Source organism: Amia ocellicauda, chromosome 10 (assembly GCF_036373705.1).
Source record: "Amia ocellicauda isolate fAmiCal2 chromosome 10, fAmiCal2.hap1, whole genome shotgun sequence".
In the NCBI taxonomy this organism is placed as follows: domain Eukaryota; kingdom Metazoa; phylum Chordata; class Actinopteri; order Amiiformes; family Amiidae; genus Amia; species Amia ocellicauda.
The window spans coordinates 22,270,258-22,289,729 of NC_089859.1; the positions used below are offsets into that span (position 1 = coordinate 22,270,258).

Sequence of the window (19,472 nt, forward strand, 5' to 3'; positions counted from 1 at the left end):
TTTACATCTGCAACAATATTTAGACACTTTAATTAAAATATTTGTAGTTCGTGTTTGTAATAGAGTACTTTATAATTGGTTTCTATGACTCAAAACACAAATGGAAGATAAAACAAATGCAGTACAGCACTACGAGCTTTTATAACACTGCAGTTCCCCTAAATGTAACATTATTATTATTATTATTATTATTATTATTATTATTATTATTATTATTTCTTGGCAGACGCCCTTATCCAGGGCGACTTACAACATAAGTGCAATACAAAGTGCACAGTTAAGTACACAGTTAAGTACAAACATGTTTTCAGATAATTAAAACAATAAATACATTTTAGAAAAGGTGTTTATCAAATGTTGGCATATTTAGTCAAAATATGGGAGCTGTCTTCTAAAGAGTCCCGCGAACTGACCAGTCTGGCTTCCTGTCAGGGCAGTTTTCTGACCAAGCTGGCAAAGCAGACGGGAGACCCTACTGTCAAACGTTCTTACTATGAAATAAAGAGAGAATTTTATGTGGATGATGAATAAATGCAAGAAAAACACCCAAACTCCAATCTTCATTCACTGTCGATGTGTTCTGGGGACATTAAATAAGTGCTCTAGTGGGACAGCCTTAAACTATCCCATATATATTTTAATATATTTTAATCAGCTCTTAAGATTTTACAATCTAGAAAAGGTATGCATAACTTCATTTCATGTATGATATTCATCCAGCTTCTCCTCACTGGACTGAATTTCAGCTAAAATTCCAGACATTTCTGCAATACTTTTATATTTGTATCATATTTGAACCTGCTAACATTGGAGGACTTCATAAGTCCATATAAACAGCCCATACAATTGCAACATTTAGCTTTGTAATACAGGAGCTTGACATAATACAACAGTAAAGAGTAACAAAGCTTTATTACACTTAGGTACTGGGAGAGAGTTACAGTTTTTAAGCTGATGCCTGCAGATTTATGCAAGACTATTTTAAGGCAGTGTTTTAAATTGTACAGGTGGTAGAACACATTAAAACGTACGGAAGACACATGCTGAATATTCACTGAATCACAACGACGCCATCTGGTGATGAATACTTTAGTTTGTTTCTCTTTAAAACTTCAGTTGATCGGCCTCAACATCTGGCAACTCACTCAACAATCTTTGACTTTTTACATCAAGTTGAATGCAAAGTTTAAGTAAGTTTAATAATTGACTTTAACTGGAATTTAGAACTTTACATGAAACTAGAACTTAATTGTAAAAAAAATGCTTAAACTATATACTATAAACAAACGAAAACTTGCTCCTATCATCCTCCCAATACAGTAGAAACCTGCCTCTTCTTGATAATGGACACAACTGAAAACACTGGAATGTCATATTGAATATTTTTAATAGATTTTGGGATTTGATAACCTTTTACCCAGAGAGCCTTGATACTTGTCTGACTTTCCCCAAGATGATGAATGATTGTGTACTGATCGTGTTGCCTGTGTACACCCCTCCCTTAACCCTAACCATACCTCAATCAAAATATTTTTCAGGAGCTTCTTAGAACTTCCAAACATTTCATCAAACTACAAGTTTCCTAAAAATCACTGCAGTACTGTATGTCTTTGTTTGCGTTCCTGAACAGATATGGATATTTAAAAAATGAAATACATATAAAAAATATAGCCGTATGGATCCATGAGGGAGTGCCGAACCTTTAATCAGCACTGAGCGGATCATCGTTAGAGGCCAGTCATCCTGAGTGGCATGGCTCCTCTGACCGTGCGCAGTTTCTCTGTTGTGCAGAACAAGGTGCTCCCTGACACTGTAGAGTAAGTGTGGGCTGAGTTCCCCCCAAAAAAAAAACAAAATGTATGGGTCAAGTTGTTTTTGTAACTCAGAGCAACGCTGAGGAATGACCGGAGGGGACCGTGTGGGTGGTCTTGGTCCACGTGGCGTCAGGGAAAGGAGGGTAGAGTGAGAACATTGTACAGTGAGATGCACAGACAGTTCTGCTGTGGGCCTCTTGAGGCAGATGGGAAAGACGCTGTATCTACACATGCTATAGTAGGGACCGGCCCGTGTTCAGTTGGAAAGAGGTGAAACAGAACTGTCTCTAGGACCGAGAGAAGATGGCAGGTGATGCCGTGCCTGACGTCAGCAGAGCGAAACAGAAGTTGTATGAATTAAAAAGCCATCAATCTTACTCCATCTGAACAGTGTATTCATTGGGGAATTAATAATAAAAACAAGTAATTCATATGGCTGCTGCTGGGTGTCTAACTCCTTAATTTCAATAATGGTGAACCATGTTGCTGATTTACTACAGTTGCTTTTTCTTTCTATTTGAGTTTGATGGTGTGATGTCATCTAAATTTACACCAAAAGAATCCTGTGTCTTGTGTCAGTCGTCTTAATAAATAACACAAATAAATGACTTAAATTACAAAGATCTTGGATAATGAGGTAGAAACATTGTTTTATTATTATATTGAACACAAATGAATGAATTCAGCCATGAAAACAAACTGTTTTGCTTTGGGCCACAGTAATTATGATTGCTAAGATACGGTAAACAAAAAATCAGACTAATAACATGCTAAGGAGAGAGATATTCAACTGCATGTTGTTCTAACATCATGAACAGTAGTTGAATTGTTTGAATGATAGAAATAGACAATAAAAGTATTTAATCGATCTAAAAATCAAAGGTTAAAGCACATCATGATCAACTTACAAATAAAAACAAGTCTTACTAAATCTTATGATCGCTATTTCAAGGGAAAAGGCGAGGACCACAGCGCCCAAATGAAGGAGATCTTTCAGTGTTGCTTCGTCTTGTCATCTGACAGTCTGCCCAAAGTCTGCAGTCCCCAGTACACCACACACAACAAGAAGAAGACCTGAATAAAAGAGATGTGCTTACAGAATAGGGTCATGTGTTTTAGGATAATACCAGCTTCATACCACTTTCAGTCAATACACAAGTTCTAGATGTCTCCAAAGCCACATGCTTACTGGTCTTGAGGATGAATGAAATTTGACTTCAAATGTTAATTATTTTACCAGATATTTTTACAGCAAATTGCATAGGAGATAAAGAAAGAAAGAAAAAAGATAATGGTGTGGATTCTGAGCACCAACTCAATTTGAAATTAAAAGTAAGTATAAAAAAAACAGCTCTGTCAATGTGAAGTCTCTGTACGGGTCAAGGAGAGGCAAAAGACTCTCACATGATGCACTGGTGTGAGGTCGGGGGGTCAGAGGGATTGTGGCGGACGGGGAATACGCTCAAGGCTCTGCCAAAACACTGGGCTGCCGAACCCGTCTCTCTTCCACGTTCTGGGCCATAAACTGCATCCTACTCAGCGCGCTCTGCCAAACCAGGCCCTTGTCTATCAAAGGTCTCGGCTGATGGGAAAAAATGAGTGTTTCCTCTGGAAGACGCAGCTGTTTTCCTCAGAGAGCACAGATGCCTGGAATTTCCCTGCTCTTCCGCTCTGACTACCTGTCCTGGCAACAGGTCCCCCGACGTGCTGAGGACGCAGTGAGGTCTACACTTTGTGTGGCTTGTTTTTAATTCAACGTTTAGCTTTCCCCTTTTTTAAGAAAACATTTTGAAAGACCATCTCTCTGAAACAGATCTCAAAAAATGCTCAGAAAAAAATACTTCAAAGAATGCAATTGGGGTTTAGAACTTGCTATTATGATTTATAATTAAAAGTGAGTAAACAATTTCACCACCCTAATCAATATTCCTTATAAAATGAACCCACTCACCGAACAATGAGAAGTATTATAAGAAATATGACCCCACAAAGAACAGTGGGTGGGTGTGGCAATGGTTTGAATTTATCCTATTTATTGAAAACCACAACAAAACCTTGTTGTTTGTGCTAAGAAATTCAGGATATGCTCATGGCATATTCATTTCAGATCAGGACACGGTAGTGAAGTCATATCGCGGCATCAGCAAGTGAGGTTGCGGCCCGGTATAAACATCTAATTAATAATTAATTAATGTGTTTAAAAAGAGCAGAGGTAAGCAGTCTGACGCTCATGCGATCATGATAAATATAGTGTATTAGTGTCACTGTAGTGGTGATCCTTATCTTACTTCAGGAATAACTGCAATGCGCTCACCTCGTGTTCTCATTCATGCAGCTCCATGACTTTCGGGAGCAAAAAAAAACTAAAAAAAAAACATGAAGAGATGTGAACTGTCAGCTCCTAGAGATCGGCGGGGCCATAAAAGCTGGATCATGCTGTTCTCGTTTTGAAGTTGTCATTTCCAAAATTGCTCTTTTCACAGAGGCCTCTTATGCACTTTATTTATTCATGCATTTGTTTTAATCCAGCACTATAAGTTTCAGCTTCCAATAAAATATAGAAATGCAGAATACACACACACACTCTCTGAATGTCTATATTTTATCTGAAAAGGGTGAATGCTTGACAATTGGCCCTGTCATTATACACCCCCATTACATGAATGCTCTCGAAGAACAGCACGAGAAGGGGTTAAATTAGTTTCAGACGGCAAACTGAGCAGCTGCATTCATGATTGAAATCAAAACAAGTCTAAATCCTTGCTGTCAGCCCAGTGATATATTACTTGTAATGGGAAGTTTCCAAACTCCTTCTTCCATATGGCTGCCTACACGTTCAGTAACACAATGCCTACAGAGCGCTTGCCGGAGTCCAAAACATCTGCGTCCCATTCCTGCGCTATTACTTCCCAAGCAGCCTCCCACAAACAGCGCTGATCCGCTCCATGACACCCCTCTCTGCAGGATCGCATTCAAGACTTTCAGTTTTAATTTCATCATCTGCCCAGACTTTGGGTGAAAGAGAAAACTGCTTCTTATTCTTAATCCTTTGCACTGATAAAAAGATCTGTTCATCACACAGAGATCAGATTTCTGTACGTAACTCGAGCATTGTACACAATAACTGCAATACACAAGTTACAATCTCTTTCTTGGGGAAAGTTATCTTGACTGCTTTACTACTACCATTTTCTCAGACACACTGCACTGAGATTGAGCTTCCTTACTATCACATTTCACTCTACTACTTACTGCCCAGAGACACACCAATAACTCTTATTATTATCGAATGAGATTTCTGTAAAGACAGCATCATTCATGGTGTGTGGTGTTGGTCAAAAGTGCATCCCAGCAGGGAGATCCATGGAAAGTTAGTATAGTTCTATTAATTTGTAATACAACATAGTGTAATGTGACTCATAGTGTGTTAGCTCGTTACGGTGACATCATCTCTTTCTGAACACGGTATAGTCTTTCGGCGTAGCAGGTTCGTCGCTGTGCTGATGCAGCCATGCAGACCAGGCGCTTGGAGATGTGTTTAAGACGGTGGTTCGAGTCCAAACAGGAGTCTGATGGCTCACGCTACAGTAGGACTCTGGATTAGTCATAATTATAATTTGGTTTTCACATAGTTAGATGCATTAAAACCTTCTTTAGGACACAGCTTATGTAACATGGCTCATTTGGTTTATAATGAGCACGTTACAAAGTGACGTAACCCCTCAGTAAAAGTAGTACAGTGTTAAGCCTCCCATGGTGGGAGACCTGGTGTCTTGGCGTAGAGGGCTTAACACTGTACTGTGCTGGAGCCACTGCGGTGTGGAGTGTTTGGAGGGGTGCTGGTGGTGCGCGGCTTGGATCGTGGGCGGGGAGCTCTGTCCTCAGATGGCTATACTTATCATGTCAAGTGTTTATTGGTACTGTATTACTTGTACCAGGTTTGTTGCTTTTGCTTATATAGCTATCCCAGCTATTAAAGACACTTCTGGAAGCTTTGCACTCTGGTAAAAATACCTTGCTCAAGGGTGGCTGTTTCTCCACAAGCAATTTAAGCACACAGGTTGTGGTTAGGGTTGTGTGATTTAAGCAAGTGTGCTCCTTGTATTGCAAAGATTGCATTGTGACCAAACAGAAATCGGAAAAATCACTGATACTTTTAATAATATATTGTTTGACCCGTTACTTAATATCCACATAGGCATCTAAATAAGACTGAGAGCCCTCTGGTGGATAAAATGTAAAACAACCAACCATTTCCCCAGTGGAAGAGAGGTGGACGACGACTCAGACGTACTCTTGGCTCTGAAAGTGTCAGGCCTAGCATGACAGCTTTGCTAAGTGGGGCGTGAAAGGAGGAAGTGTGACACCTTCCAAAACCAACAGGAACAACTGTGAGCAGGAAGAGGACAGTTCTACCTTGGTTTGATTTGTATACTTCTGATGTCAAAAGCAGACTGCTCTATTGTAATTCATCATGGGCGACTTGATTTCAGATCACAGCTGTACAGCAATGAAAAGAGCAAACTCTGTCCGACACATGCGAGAGACACAGGATGCATTTAATACACACTGTAGATGCAGGGTCATACATGGCTGTGTTTGTGTTAAAGGTCAAGGGTCAAAGGTCAGTGGGGAGTGACATCTGTGCTTCACTGGGCCGCAGGTCTTGACAGGTTTGAATATGCGAGGGCGAGGATACTTTGATCAGAGCTGTGGTCTGACTTTTCTACATTCTGCAAAAAAAAAATCCAGTGTAAAAGTCTGCAAAGTATATAAATTATTTATTCAAATTTCCAACTTCTATATTCAGAAGAATATGTATTTCTGCTTACTGGCTATAATGTGAACTTTAATAATTTTCCTTAATCCTCTTAAGATATATTGCGTTGACCTGGCTTAAGCACTTTGACCTCATACTTTTTTCTGAGAAGATACGCATGACTCAACTCAATAAATCAAGGCCGTCTGTGTTTAATCCTTTCCCATTTAAGAGTTCGTTCTCCAAGGCAGATTAAAGAGTAAACACAGCAAATGTGGCTCTACTTTTTCCCCCCCTGAGTTTTGCTGTGAATAACAGCTCGCTGCCTCTAATACAAGCAGTGGCGTCTCCATCTTCATCGCAAGAGACCTTGGAAAGTTGGCAGTCGGGGGTGGGACTGGATCCAAAGGAATGGATGAAAAATAAATCGAGGGGAGGACAGCTGTCTTGCAAAATCAAACCCTCTGCACTTTGATGGTGCAATCAGGAAAGTCAAAGCCATAGACCTCTGTCTCCCTGGACTTTCTGTAAATCAGTTCAATGGGATTCCAAAGAGAACAGGGAAGACTGATGGTTCCCCTGGGACTTGTAAGCTGGCTATCTTTCCTCTCCTCTGCCTCCTTAGCAACTTGAAGGCTTCATGGTCTAACATCCTCCTTAGAGCTGAGGCAGCAGAATTGTAGGCATAACTTCCAATAAACGAGTTCTGCCCACTGTGGGAAGACGTGGAAATAAAAAAGCCAATTAAAACTCAGAGAGGACCGAGAGATATTCTACTTTATCAGTTGACCAGGGAAATGTCAAAAACAGCCAAATAACGTTAAGTTTACTTCAAGGATGAAGCACATGAATCTTGGCTCACCGTCCTGCAATTCTTACGGGAAACCCAGCCTCTATAAACTTTAATCTTTTAGAACGTAGTTTCAAAACTATTCAAGTTCATGTCCACTCAGCTAGCACCATCAAAATAGCACCCTGTAAATTATGTCAGAGCACGAAGCGCAGAGTCTCGGTGTCTAACCAGGGGAAGAAAATATTTTAGTCTGGCATGATTGTGTTTCAGTACATTGTAACACACCTAGTTTTGAATTCTTCAAGGTTTGTTTTAAAACGCTTTTCTTCCGCTGATGTCATTCTATTCTGTTGGGTTTTGCTTACACCCATTAGACTATGCCATAATGCTGCCATATTGATATTTTCCATTGAGTTTTTGTGGTATTCATTCAAATGGTCTTTTTCCTATTCTATATTTATATATTTTGTTCATTCTATCACTGCTGTGGTTTATTTTAATTTGGGTATGGCCCTTTCAAGAAAATATGGAAAGATGAAAATTCTGAATGACAAATACATTTCGCTATTAAAACTTGCATTTTGTGAACCTGGATGCTTCAAGCCTGGACTTTAGTTCAAGACAATGAGATTCTACTCTATAATGCTCTGCAAAATCAAAATACATTGACTTTTGAACACCAATTTATTTCAAAATATTCTTTTCATGCGATTATCTTATTATATCAACGTTTCATGCCATGACTTGTTGGCACAGGACACAGGACATTCAAATTTGTAGTTTGTCTTCATATTTTGTTGACACCTATACTCTGTCTCTCATTCTCATGTCTTTAATTATGTTTTCTTTCGGTGGCGGTTTCTCTTCCCACAGCTGGCGCTCAACTATAGCAGTTGCGTTACAACATGGCCTGCAGCTTTAAATATCTCCCCAATCTGTGACAAATGGAGAATTTTGGTGAACTACACTGTAACTATAAAAGCAATTACACACACTTTTATTTAACACTTTTTTCCCCTTGTGTTCAGGGTTAACCGCTGCAAAGCTTGTATTTCTGTAAATCTTACATGCTTTTTTTTATAGCTTGCCAATACAGAAACAACCAATTTACATAAAATAACTTCCTCCGTCAGTGGCACGAATCCTAGTACTTATTCACTCACGTTAGAATGTAGCAATTAATGTGTCAGGCCTAGTCAATCTGTCCAAACTTTGACTCAGATTCAGTGTGATTTGTACGGAGCAGTTGATAATTATTTAAGAATGTTATTTAAGTGTGTTAATACAAATTCCTCATTATTGTAATTTGATAGGATGACTGGCTTTTTAATAACTAAATAGACATACAATTGTTTTAATTTAGCAAAATCTGCAGTGAATATCCATTTATGTAAAAATCCAGTGCCATATATTTCCTTATATTTCAAGCAAAAGTAAGTTACTGAATTATACCTTCCACAACCCTGAAGTATTTAATTAAATATTAAATGTTTAAGTTAATTCAGACCATTTTGTGTCTATATTTATGTTCACGTCACCAGTTTGGTGAATTATTTAGTGAAAACTTATTGGGTATAAAAAGAACATCTATTTCAAATACTAATTCATATAACTATATACAACTATTTAAATGATTTCAAAGTACCTCGTACAAGCCAAACCTTAAAAAAAAAAAATCCAACAAATACATAAATAAATAAATCTGAAATAAAAAAACAAGAGGTATAGGCCTAATAACTTAATTCTCCGAAGACTTTTGATTCTGCTAAATATGTAGGCGGTAGCTGGAATGTTTACCAGAAGAGAAATGAAATTATACAGCTCTTTTTCAAATTCTTCAGTTTTGGGAAAAGAGAGATTTCCTTTCCATTCCTCTGAGCTTTGCTCTGTTTTCTTCAAAATGATGTCATTTTTTTAAAGTTTCCAGACCTTCCAATTATTCCTTGACCTCTTCTAGTGATCTCTGCATTTATATTAAAACTATTTCTTTATAGTCAGTAGCAAAGGGCATAGTAATAAGCAACTAACCCGTGTTTAAAACGGCTCTACCAAAAGAACAAATAAACAAATCATAAAAACACTGCCATCAATATTAACTTGAAATCAAAAGCTGTAATTTCCATCACTTGTGGAATTGAAATTCTTAATGAAAAGAAAGCAGCCTGCAGTGTTAGAATTAGCGGTAAAATCAAGGAAAGGAATAACAGAAAACAATGCAAAAACACAAATCTGATGTTACCAAAAGTGTATATGAATTCATAATTAAGACAGTTGTATTAGCTTTGGTAGTATAGTTCATTTAGTAAAAGTATTTTATAAGAAAACAATGTGATAGAAATCCTAGTGATCAATACAATCTCTTACAAACACAGAGTATTGTGTGTGAAGATGGAAACGTTGAGAAAACAAGAGGGCAGTGGAGCTGATTATAACAGGACAGCTAACTTATTTTATTTGTTCTTTGTCAATTTGCTCTAATTTAAAACACATCAAATCCTCCCACCCCCCAGAATAAAATGACAGAAAGGAAACCGTCAGGCAGGTATAGTGCTCATCGTTTAATTACAGCTGAATGAAGTCATTTCTGCCCATGTCTGGTCAGCTGTCTCTCTAATCTCAGATAATATAGGAACGACATCATGACAATGTTTAGTTAACACCGTGGGCTGCAAATAAGAGTTCAAAGCACCAACATTAAAGACTCATTTTACACTACAGGGCAGGTGTATTTTTATTAGCTCTCCTCTTAAATTGCTATGACTTCATTTGTGGGTCGTCGCCAACAGCCATTATTGGGAACCAGGCGGTAATTACTGTGGGACATGCAATGTCTGAAGCACTTAACCACTCTGCTTTCCCGCAGCCTTCAGAAAGTCTAGCTTACCCGAGTGTTACATCATTAAAGCGAAATTACAACGCCCCCCCGGCGAGGGCTCCATGTGTTGCATTTCAAACAATGGGAGCGACCACTAGCATATAAATTTGCAGGTCAGTGCTGGCACTTTACGAGGGAAAACTCCTGCACAATAATAAAATGCAATAAGAAATTTAAGGGCTCCATATATCACCAAAATCGGTTTTAAAGGCATTGGCACCAAAAAAATCATTTGACTCTTTTTATTACGAATGCTATTAAATTTAAGTTTTCCTAGTTTAAGCCACTGTTAATAGATTGGAACGACTTCAAAACACCTTTTCTGAAACTGAATCGTTTGCCATTTACATCAAGCACCGTGATCATATATCTTTTTCTTCCTTTTTTTATGTTTTGTCGTGTTGTTGTACTTCCGTTTTATACACATTTCATATCTCGGTTCTTACAGCCTTCTGCTGGATGAAATTAATTCTGCTTTGCACACAGACCTCACCTGTTTTGTCTCACATATATACACCTTTAATGGGAAACAAATTACGTAGTCATTATTTCAGCTAGAAATAGTCACTTGATTTCAGATTATTCACAATCAAAATTATTTTCTTAATACTATTATTGCCTGAAAAGGATATCCTAAGACATATACACACACACACATATCTATAGACGAGAAAACTATGATTCCATTTTGTATTATGTACATTTGTGCCTAAAGTGCCTAAAGCTCTTTTAAAACGAAGGCCCAGAGGGAATCTGGAGGAAGAGATCTACTCAGAAACGAATTTCCCACTGTTTATTGGTGATGAGTTCAACAAACTATGATTAACATTCACTGTTTGCTTTATTGTAAATAAACCCTGGAAAAATCACCCCTAAATTCTACCACCTGAGCGAGCAGATGTCCACTGACACAATAAAAGCCCAGCAATTTCAAACTCACGTGCAAATCTCATCAGGCCCTTAGTTAACAGCAGACATTTCTAATTGATTCCAGAAGTTTTCTTAAAAACGGCGATGGCGGGGAAGGAAGGGAATAATGAGGGGGTCGGCTGCGAGCTACAGCTTCTCCCCACTGCCAGGAACGGAGAAAGCAATTTTATGGTCAATTGGTCCAAGCATCTGGAGCCATACATCACAGCGCAGGCCGCCGTTCATGGAGCCAGCGCACACACCGGCTCGGGGAACTTGCTAATGACTCGCTGTCACACCTAAACACAAACCAACTTCATCTACAGAGCTTTGCAGCCCAGCTTTTTCTCTCAGGAGGGCAAGTAGGCCTAAAGGGTGACTGTCAACTTATGTTAAGACTCAAACCTGTTCTGGATACTTCACCGGCATGGCAACATCTATTAGACGAGTCCACCGAATATTTGGCCCGTTCTCTTTTACATTTCCTGTTCTGTCCAAGCCGCAGTGCTAGAAAATTCAGACTCACTCTGCAGGTTTGTCTACCTTCTGTTTGCCATATTAAAATAGCATTTTACCTGATAAGACCCCTAACTAAAAAATATATATTTGAGAACATTATAAATTCATTTCTTCCATCTTCAAAATAGCCTTCAGTATAGTAGATCATTTGTAATTCACGATGTAATTATAGTAAGCAGCACCAGAGCGATACTGTCCCCTAAGGCAGCTTAGACACTGCAGTGTAGTCTTTGGTACAACCAGCTGTTTACCTGAACTTATTTAATTGTATTAATTCTCAATCACTCAAATACCTACTAAAATAGCTGTGACGAAATCCTTTAATGGAATTAAGTGGAAAGGCCGGTATTGAGTGACATCTGCCCAGTGGATAGATAGTTCAGTAACACTTTAGTTGAGGGCTTGCAAATGTCACCTCATAAATGATGCATAAATAAATCTACTAATGCAGAATTATATATTTATAAAGTGTGGGAGTGTCTGTCTAGAAGCGCAGAGCCAGTCAATTTGACCGATTTGGTTACTATATTTTGAATTTCTGTGTTCCTAAATACACTGCACATAGCCATTCGTGACTTTTCCTAAATACATGTATTAAACACGTCTACAGCGTTTAAACTGCATAAACACGTAAATAAATAAGTTATAAACACATTTACCTAGAATAGCCAAAATCAGGTTATTTTGACCGGTCACTTAAATAAATAATAACTCGAATATAAAGCATAATCCTGCCTTCCCTTTACAATACAGTCAGTCTGGCCCTCAAGTGGCACTCTCTCCATGTCTACAGTCTTTCATGTGCTTGAAAAACACATGCATTGTACAGCATTACAGGCATCAGGCATTTTCTTACAACTGTAGTCAGATTGAGTTGATACAGTGATTACCCTGCAATTAAACAGGGATTCAAAATGGAGATTGAAGAGAGCTCCTTTTGGAAATGCCGTGTAGATGAACATGACTGATTCAGGGGCATCAGTGATACTGGCAATGACAGATCATTTGTGGGTTTGTGTCAGTGTTGTGAACACACTGTGAGTGAAACGCCAGGTCCAAATGGCACCGAGTGCTTTTACTCTACTGATCAATACGCGATTGTTACTGCGCATAGTACAGTGTGCAATAACACAGGCACATCATACGCAAAATAATGATTCAGAGACATTATCAGCGGAGGAGCATTTATTGCAATTCTATATTTTCGTGGAGTAAAAGTGTTCACCTGGAGAGGGCTGTCAAAATGCAGTGTGAGGTACGAGCTCCTGCAGGGAAAGTGGAGAAACGTGTCCTGTGTGACTGTACGAGCTGTCCGGTATGCAGGATAAATATATAGTAAATAGTTTATTGAAATACAAAGCTACAGTGAATAAAAGCACTGTATGTTGAAAACAAAGATTACACGGTGTTGAAAATGTTTCATTTAGTGTATAGTTGTGTTTTGATAAATGCAAGTTATTTTTGAACTATAAAATACTGCTTTTGAGCATTTTTCCAAAATTTACATTTAGACTTGTTTCATTCTCTTATTGTATGCCGTTTTTGAGCTTTTTGCTTATTGTAGGCTATATAGTTATTTATGTTTTGACTGCAGTGTGTGCGTTTAGAAAAGTGCTTTGTTATTTATAGCAATAATATTCATGTTTTATAATCATATTTCAATTTAAATACTAAATTTGTGCTATGTAAATGTTGGATTTGATGTTCATGAATAAAACTGAGTTTTATACGATGGTTTGCCTTTGATTGTCATATCACAGCTGTTAAGAGCTATCGGTTACAATAACCGGCTTTGGCGCTTGTAGATGTTCGAAATGTCGGTGCTTCTAGTGTTAATACAGTGAATAATTAGGAGATTCTGTTAATACCTGGTTCATTACACCTGATTAATCCTTCATTATGCCTTTATTAATACTTTATCAATATTCTTAATGATAAAGCATTGATGTAAAAGTAAACTGCAACCTCCTTTCGAAAGTGTTACCTCCACTTCCTCATCCAGACCTCTTCAACCAAAATTAAACTACGGTTGCAAGAAATGTGTCTGCAGTTATAGTTTCAGAGGTGATGTTTCTGGGGTTTCCACATGAATTGCACACAAGTGGTAGTATTGCTATGACCATGATTGATGAGATTGGTCCCTCGTGAAATATTTTATTTTGACCTATGATAGCGATATCACCGGAGTATTATTCTCTAATCTACACAATATTGCTTGTTTCAGTCCTTGTTCATTTTAGTAGCTGTCAGACATTATCTTTGCTACTAGATAATGCAAATATTTTACAACACGGGTGAAACCTGCCATTTGATTTCTCCTACAGATGTATTTTTACAGCAGTATCAGCACTTACCTCAGTGGGCACAGCTAATGAAGACATGATGGGTTTCACAAAGCCAAATCTGTGGCACACCAGAAAGGATGCACAGCGGACGAATTCCAACATGGCCGCCATGGGTCTGTAAAGAGAAAAATGAAAATAATGATAAATCAATCTTAAAAACGATGTGCAATATATTACAAATACAGGACATGTTTATGTATATCACTATTATCTGTGGGCATGATGGTCATCTTGCAGTATATAGTTTGCCTACAGTTAATATAAGGGCCGTGGTCTCTTGGTCCCACCTTGACCAGAACCCTGAACAATAGCACAGGGTCTTCACAAAGAAAAGAGCGTGTCTTTAAAATATATGTCCATATACACAAACACGAATCTGGGCTGGACGCACACCCCTGCTGTTGTGCCGACTATTTCACTGGAATCTACAAAACAGGAAGGGCTAGAAAGTCATGCCTTTGGTCCATGACGAATCCAAGTGATGTCAGAGTCAGGAGAATGTAGCCAGTGCTCAGAAGAATCGCAGTCTGGGATAAGAACTGTGGGAGAAAAAAACAAACAACAACAACATCGTGACACGGTACAAATTAGTCTATCCAAAATATCTCAGATCTGACAAAGCTGTTCATGCTGCTGTCTAATAACAGCTCTTCAGCACTCTTCATTTAACTGAACATCAGTGTAAGCATCTCCACATGTCTGCACAGTATGCAGGCTGCCAGGTGCTGCTGGCTGGTTTAATGGCATGCGCTGGCATTGTGTAAACCATGTTAAATCGCCATATCCTGCACTATTCCACATAGTCCTTTCACTGATATAAAGCAGCTACAGGCAGTGGAGCAGGTTGCACCCTGGATATAGCACTGTCTTCTCTTAATATATATATTTTCCCCATGTAATTTAAAAAGTTGTCTTGTGCCTTTCTAAATATGACACACCACTGATACATTCAATACTAAGCCACCAGGTTTAATGTATGCATTGAAGAAAGAAAAAAGAAAAAGAAAGACAACAAAAGGAAAGAAAGGAGAGGAATATAATTTTAAAGTTCCTGTTGAGAAATCACTAAAAAGAAAAGTGGAGAAGACAGGAAAACTAAATCTCTCCGAGACCCAAGATTTCAGCTACATCTGTGGGAAACACACCATGATGTCAATGTGGTCTCTGAAGCCTGGAAGGGAAAGTGCTGAAGTTGTATTTTGAACTGCACTGTTGGGAGCGGATACTTAGCCATAGCTGAGAGACACTGTCAAAGCTTATAAAACCTCAATTTGTCCTCAAGACAACGGTTTGGCCAACCTTCAGCCCAAGCAACATTAGCTGTGTTTTCTTCTTATCTTAAAAATGACTACTGTATTCCTTCAAGTGTCACCCTGGAGGAAACAATCCCAGATGCCAAGTTTCCAAGTGCAGGATTTCCAAAATAAAGGCTGCTGTGAGTTGGTGGGAGTTTTGCGAAAACAATCAGTAATATTCAGTGTACGTTTCTACACCTAAGTGCTCTCAGAGTGCAAATTTCTTAATTTATTCCCTGTAACAAGATGATGAGTTTACACAAAATTATCCGCATTATCCTGCCAGGGCTAGTATGAGGTTTTTAAAAGTGAGCCGAGCCGACAACTAAGAGTCCTGAATGTCTTGTCTCAGATCATGTATTTCAAATCGATGTGTGCCCATTTGTCTAAAGCTGCTTTCACACTGGACAGTTGAACCCGGAGTGACCTTGGTGCAAAAATCAAGCCAGTGTGAACTCACCCCTGATAGAGACCAGGATTGAGATTTTCAGCCCGGAACAAAGCACTCACCTCAGGTTGAGAAACATGAACATGGACACAACAGGGTTATGCAAGAACACACGTAAAGGCAACGGTTCACGCATCTGTGTGCGTTTGTAAATAGAAATTCCGGGAGCTGGTCATACTGTGGGCAAATGAAAATATGCAGGGAACAAAACGAAATTTAAAAGTGTTCACACAATTGTGGGCTGCCATGCAATGCGTTGGGTCCGACAGAAGAGCGTCTCAGTGCCGTGAAAATAAAATCGCTATAAAAATATTAAAAAGTTAAACATTATAATCGTAATCAATCGTGCAGTGAGCGAAAAATCTGTCAATTTTTTCCCCACTGTGTTTGCCCTGGGTTGAGAATATGTACTGTGAAACGGGGCAAATCATAGCCTGTGTATTGTAGCGCAGGGCAAATGTGAATGCAAACAAGGCTGAACTGAAGGGGTCATAGGTTAACGGCAGCCACCAAGGTGTAATGGCAAATAAAACAGATCAACGGTTTCATATTTTTACATACTAATCAGGGGACCCTAATGATAATATCAACTCTTACTAAAATTAGAACATTCCGATGTAGTTGTTTAAAGTGCGGGCTGAGCCTCAATTCTGTGTTATTTTGCCTTAAAACCCCCCTGATTAATGTATCCTGAGAGTTGACTGGGATAGGAAGTGGGCAGCCTTGACAACTTAGACATTTGTGTTTACTGCGGGACCACCAGCAGTTGTTTTAGTCAGTGGTGGTTACAGGGAATACTTGCTCTTCCAACAGCCATTCTCTCCCATAAGCCACAACTAAGGGAATGTGATGGAGGTAGGGCTGACAGGAAGAAAGTCATTTCATTTTATTTTTCAAAATGGGTGGGGCTGCAAATTTTGGCTAACCAAAACTATGCCTGGGGAGGAAAGACTTCCAAAGATAACTACTCGGAAAACTTGAATTTAAATATTCTTTTTTTGGAATGGGTCATCCTGTTTCCAGAGTGGAAAAGAAATAGACAAACGTTATTTTAAAGAAAGAAAACAAAGCCCCTAGCCATCGACAAATTCCACACATTTACTGTTTCGTTCTGTCCATTCTGCTGACAAATCATATATCGTATAGCAAATGCATTCATTCATTCATTCATTTGGAATCAAATACTTACGGCCTGCATGTCGAACAAATCATTGTAGATGCCCAACAACAGAGCAAACTGCAACAAGACGTACGTCTGTGTAGCGGCCGGCCATATTGGGTTGTACGCCACCTCTTTTCCGGTGATCTGAAAGCACAACACGTGAAAAACGTAATGTAAAAACCTGGAAAAACATTTAAAAGTTTTAGAGAAAATTTGATGAATTTGAGGATTCATTTTAGTTGTTTGTTACATTCCCATATTCAGCAACCTACCGATTTCAGAAAGACCAATTACCAATTGTGCCTCTGAAGTAAATTCAAACCGCCAAAAATATGTTTTTTCAGTGCCGATTTTAATCCAGTTAATACAAATCTAAATAACAATAAATTATGGTTACAGTAATAATTTGCAGTGACATCATTAAATCTTAAATTCTCCAGTTTTTCCCTTTTAAAGTTTCATAAAACCCAACTATTGATTTGCCCATATTTCTAAGTTGAATTCTTTAAATATGAAATGCATGGCTTGGGAATAATAATTTGTCTCTACTTCAGTTTCTTTTAGTACCATAATCACCAAACATCACAATGAAGAATTTGAAGTTATGAATTATGTTTTTCTTGATTGGGTCAGAGAGTGAGTTGTTTGTGTGGACTGAAGGGATAAGGGGAATGGGCGGAGGGGGAAACATTAATTAAAGCATTAATTTGGAAGTTGTCTACAATGTTCTTAATTACAAATTGACTTATTTATTATAACATATCCTTCATGTACGTTTTTTATTTTCCTCCAACCAGCGCGTTAATTATGCCTAGTTTATATTTAAGCATTTGTCAAACTCACAAGTTTCCACAGGGGCCCACTCTCCGCTGACTACTGAGTTTAGCCATATGTGGTTTTTCTTTAGATCAAAATGATTTTTAGGTATTTTGGTCTGGTCTCTGTTCTGGCTCAGAAATCAACATATTCAACCATTTTTTTAAAGAAATATCAGCATATGCTGCCCTCCTCTGAGCAGCCTTTAAAGCAATGTCTGTTACTAAAGTCAAATTCCTACGTCGTCCACATGTTTAGAATCATCATGCAAGTTTTAAGCCAGTTTAATTGCACAGGCACTTTTTAACTCTAAAGCAAGACCAGCAAAATATGTGCAAGAGTCAGCTCTATTTCAAAGCCCAACCACTTGGGATATTGGTGGGGCAAGATTCAAAATGTCTCGCAATGAGAGCACAATGCGTTTGATCCCATGCAGTGTGCCCACAGGCTTGGTGTTATTGAAAGGCAAGAAGAAATGTGCTTATTGTGGTATTTTCTATCAAACTTATTATGTTTAGCTGGCAAGAGCTTTTGGGGGGTCTTTATGGATTTATATTTCTTTAAAATACAGTATGCAGGTATAAAGTGTAGATAAACACCTACTGTGGGGATATTAAACACAATTTTGTACACCCACAGTGTGTGAGAAAATATTACTTGACTAAGACCCCAAATATTGAGGAAAGCTTGTGTTAGTGTAGAAAGGCTGCTCACAATGTGTCAAGGCACAAAGAGTAAATAAATATATCGGGAAGTGTACTTGTTAGATCATTGTACTAGGATGTCTGCTTACTGTGAGTGTATTTACTGCACTTTTTAATGCTTTGAAATGTTTCCTGTAACAACTATTGCCCTGGGAATTGGTGTCTGCTAATACATAAATAATAATAATAATGAAAGTGTGTATGATATTATCAGTGTTGATATTAATAAAATGTTCTGGTGACTCAAGGGTCCCCAGATCCACATGGTTCATTCAGAGTGAGTACTGATTATTTACTAAAGAGTGAGTCAAACCTCGGGCAGCTCCTCATGTAGTCCCAGTCTGGGTTTGCCTGGTCCCCATCCGGGGCCTTTATAAATCACAGACAGTTTGTTTGTCATGCCTGGGGTGTTCCAGAAAGTGTTCACAATATACACATAGTGATGGAACTGCAATGGAAATAAATAGACACATAACAACAACAACAACAACAATAATAATAATAATAATAATAATAACTAGGTCGATATCACAATTTTTACTAACTCAACTAAAAATAAACATAAATACATAGCATACAACAGCTCTTTGTATTGGTGTGATATGGTTGCTAAGATATGCTCCTTCAAATAATAATTCAGTAAAGAATAAACTAGAGTAAACAATGTGCAGAGCAAACCATAACTGCGTCTTTAAATTCGCAATATATCCCCAAGGCGTAATGACACCTTTAAGGCAAAGAAAAACAAATGATATACAGTTGTCATTTGTTGCACCAAATGTAAGAAGTTTTAAGTAAATACCTGAATCATCAAGAGTTCAAATGTGTTGATTGGATGAGTAAGACCATAAATTACTCTCTCTCCCTCCGGTGCGAATGTACCTAGAACAGCAAGTCAGTCAAGTTCACTATTATCTCTCCTGAAAATACACTGTTTAGTTTAGCTATAAACCCCACAACCCCACCAGTTACAGGTCAACAGGATTTCAGCTTTGAGGTGTCCATTATTCTGCATGTTATACTGTGATTTGTG

The 19,472-nt window shown here is 38.3% G+C and overlaps 1 protein-coding gene across 2 annotated transcripts in view; it reads right to left on the reverse strand.

Moving 5' to 3' along the window:
- Positions 1-353: 353 nt before the first annotated feature.
- The window catches only part of agmo (alkylglycerol monooxygenase), a 41,966-nt gene continuing 22,847 nt past the window's right edge, over positions 354-19,472 (reverse strand). The window contains exons 8-13 of one of the 2 annotated variants that reach the window (XM_066715543.1): positions 19,242-19,321; positions 18,753-18,887; positions 16,947-17,063; positions 14,471-14,553; positions 14,024-14,129; positions 354-491 (exon numbers count right to left, since the gene is read on the reverse strand). In XM_066715543.1, the coding sequence (XP_066571640.1) occupies positions 489-491; positions 14,024-14,129; positions 14,471-14,553; positions 16,947-17,063; positions 18,753-18,887; positions 19,242-19,321 (524 nt within the window). In that variant the 3' untranslated portion in view covers positions 354-488. Of the gene's footprint in view, positions 492-2,447; positions 2,889-14,023; positions 14,130-14,470; positions 14,554-16,946; positions 17,064-18,752; positions 18,888-19,241; positions 19,322-19,472 lie in introns of those variants that run through there. The other variant, XM_066715542.1, reaches the window with a different exon arrangement.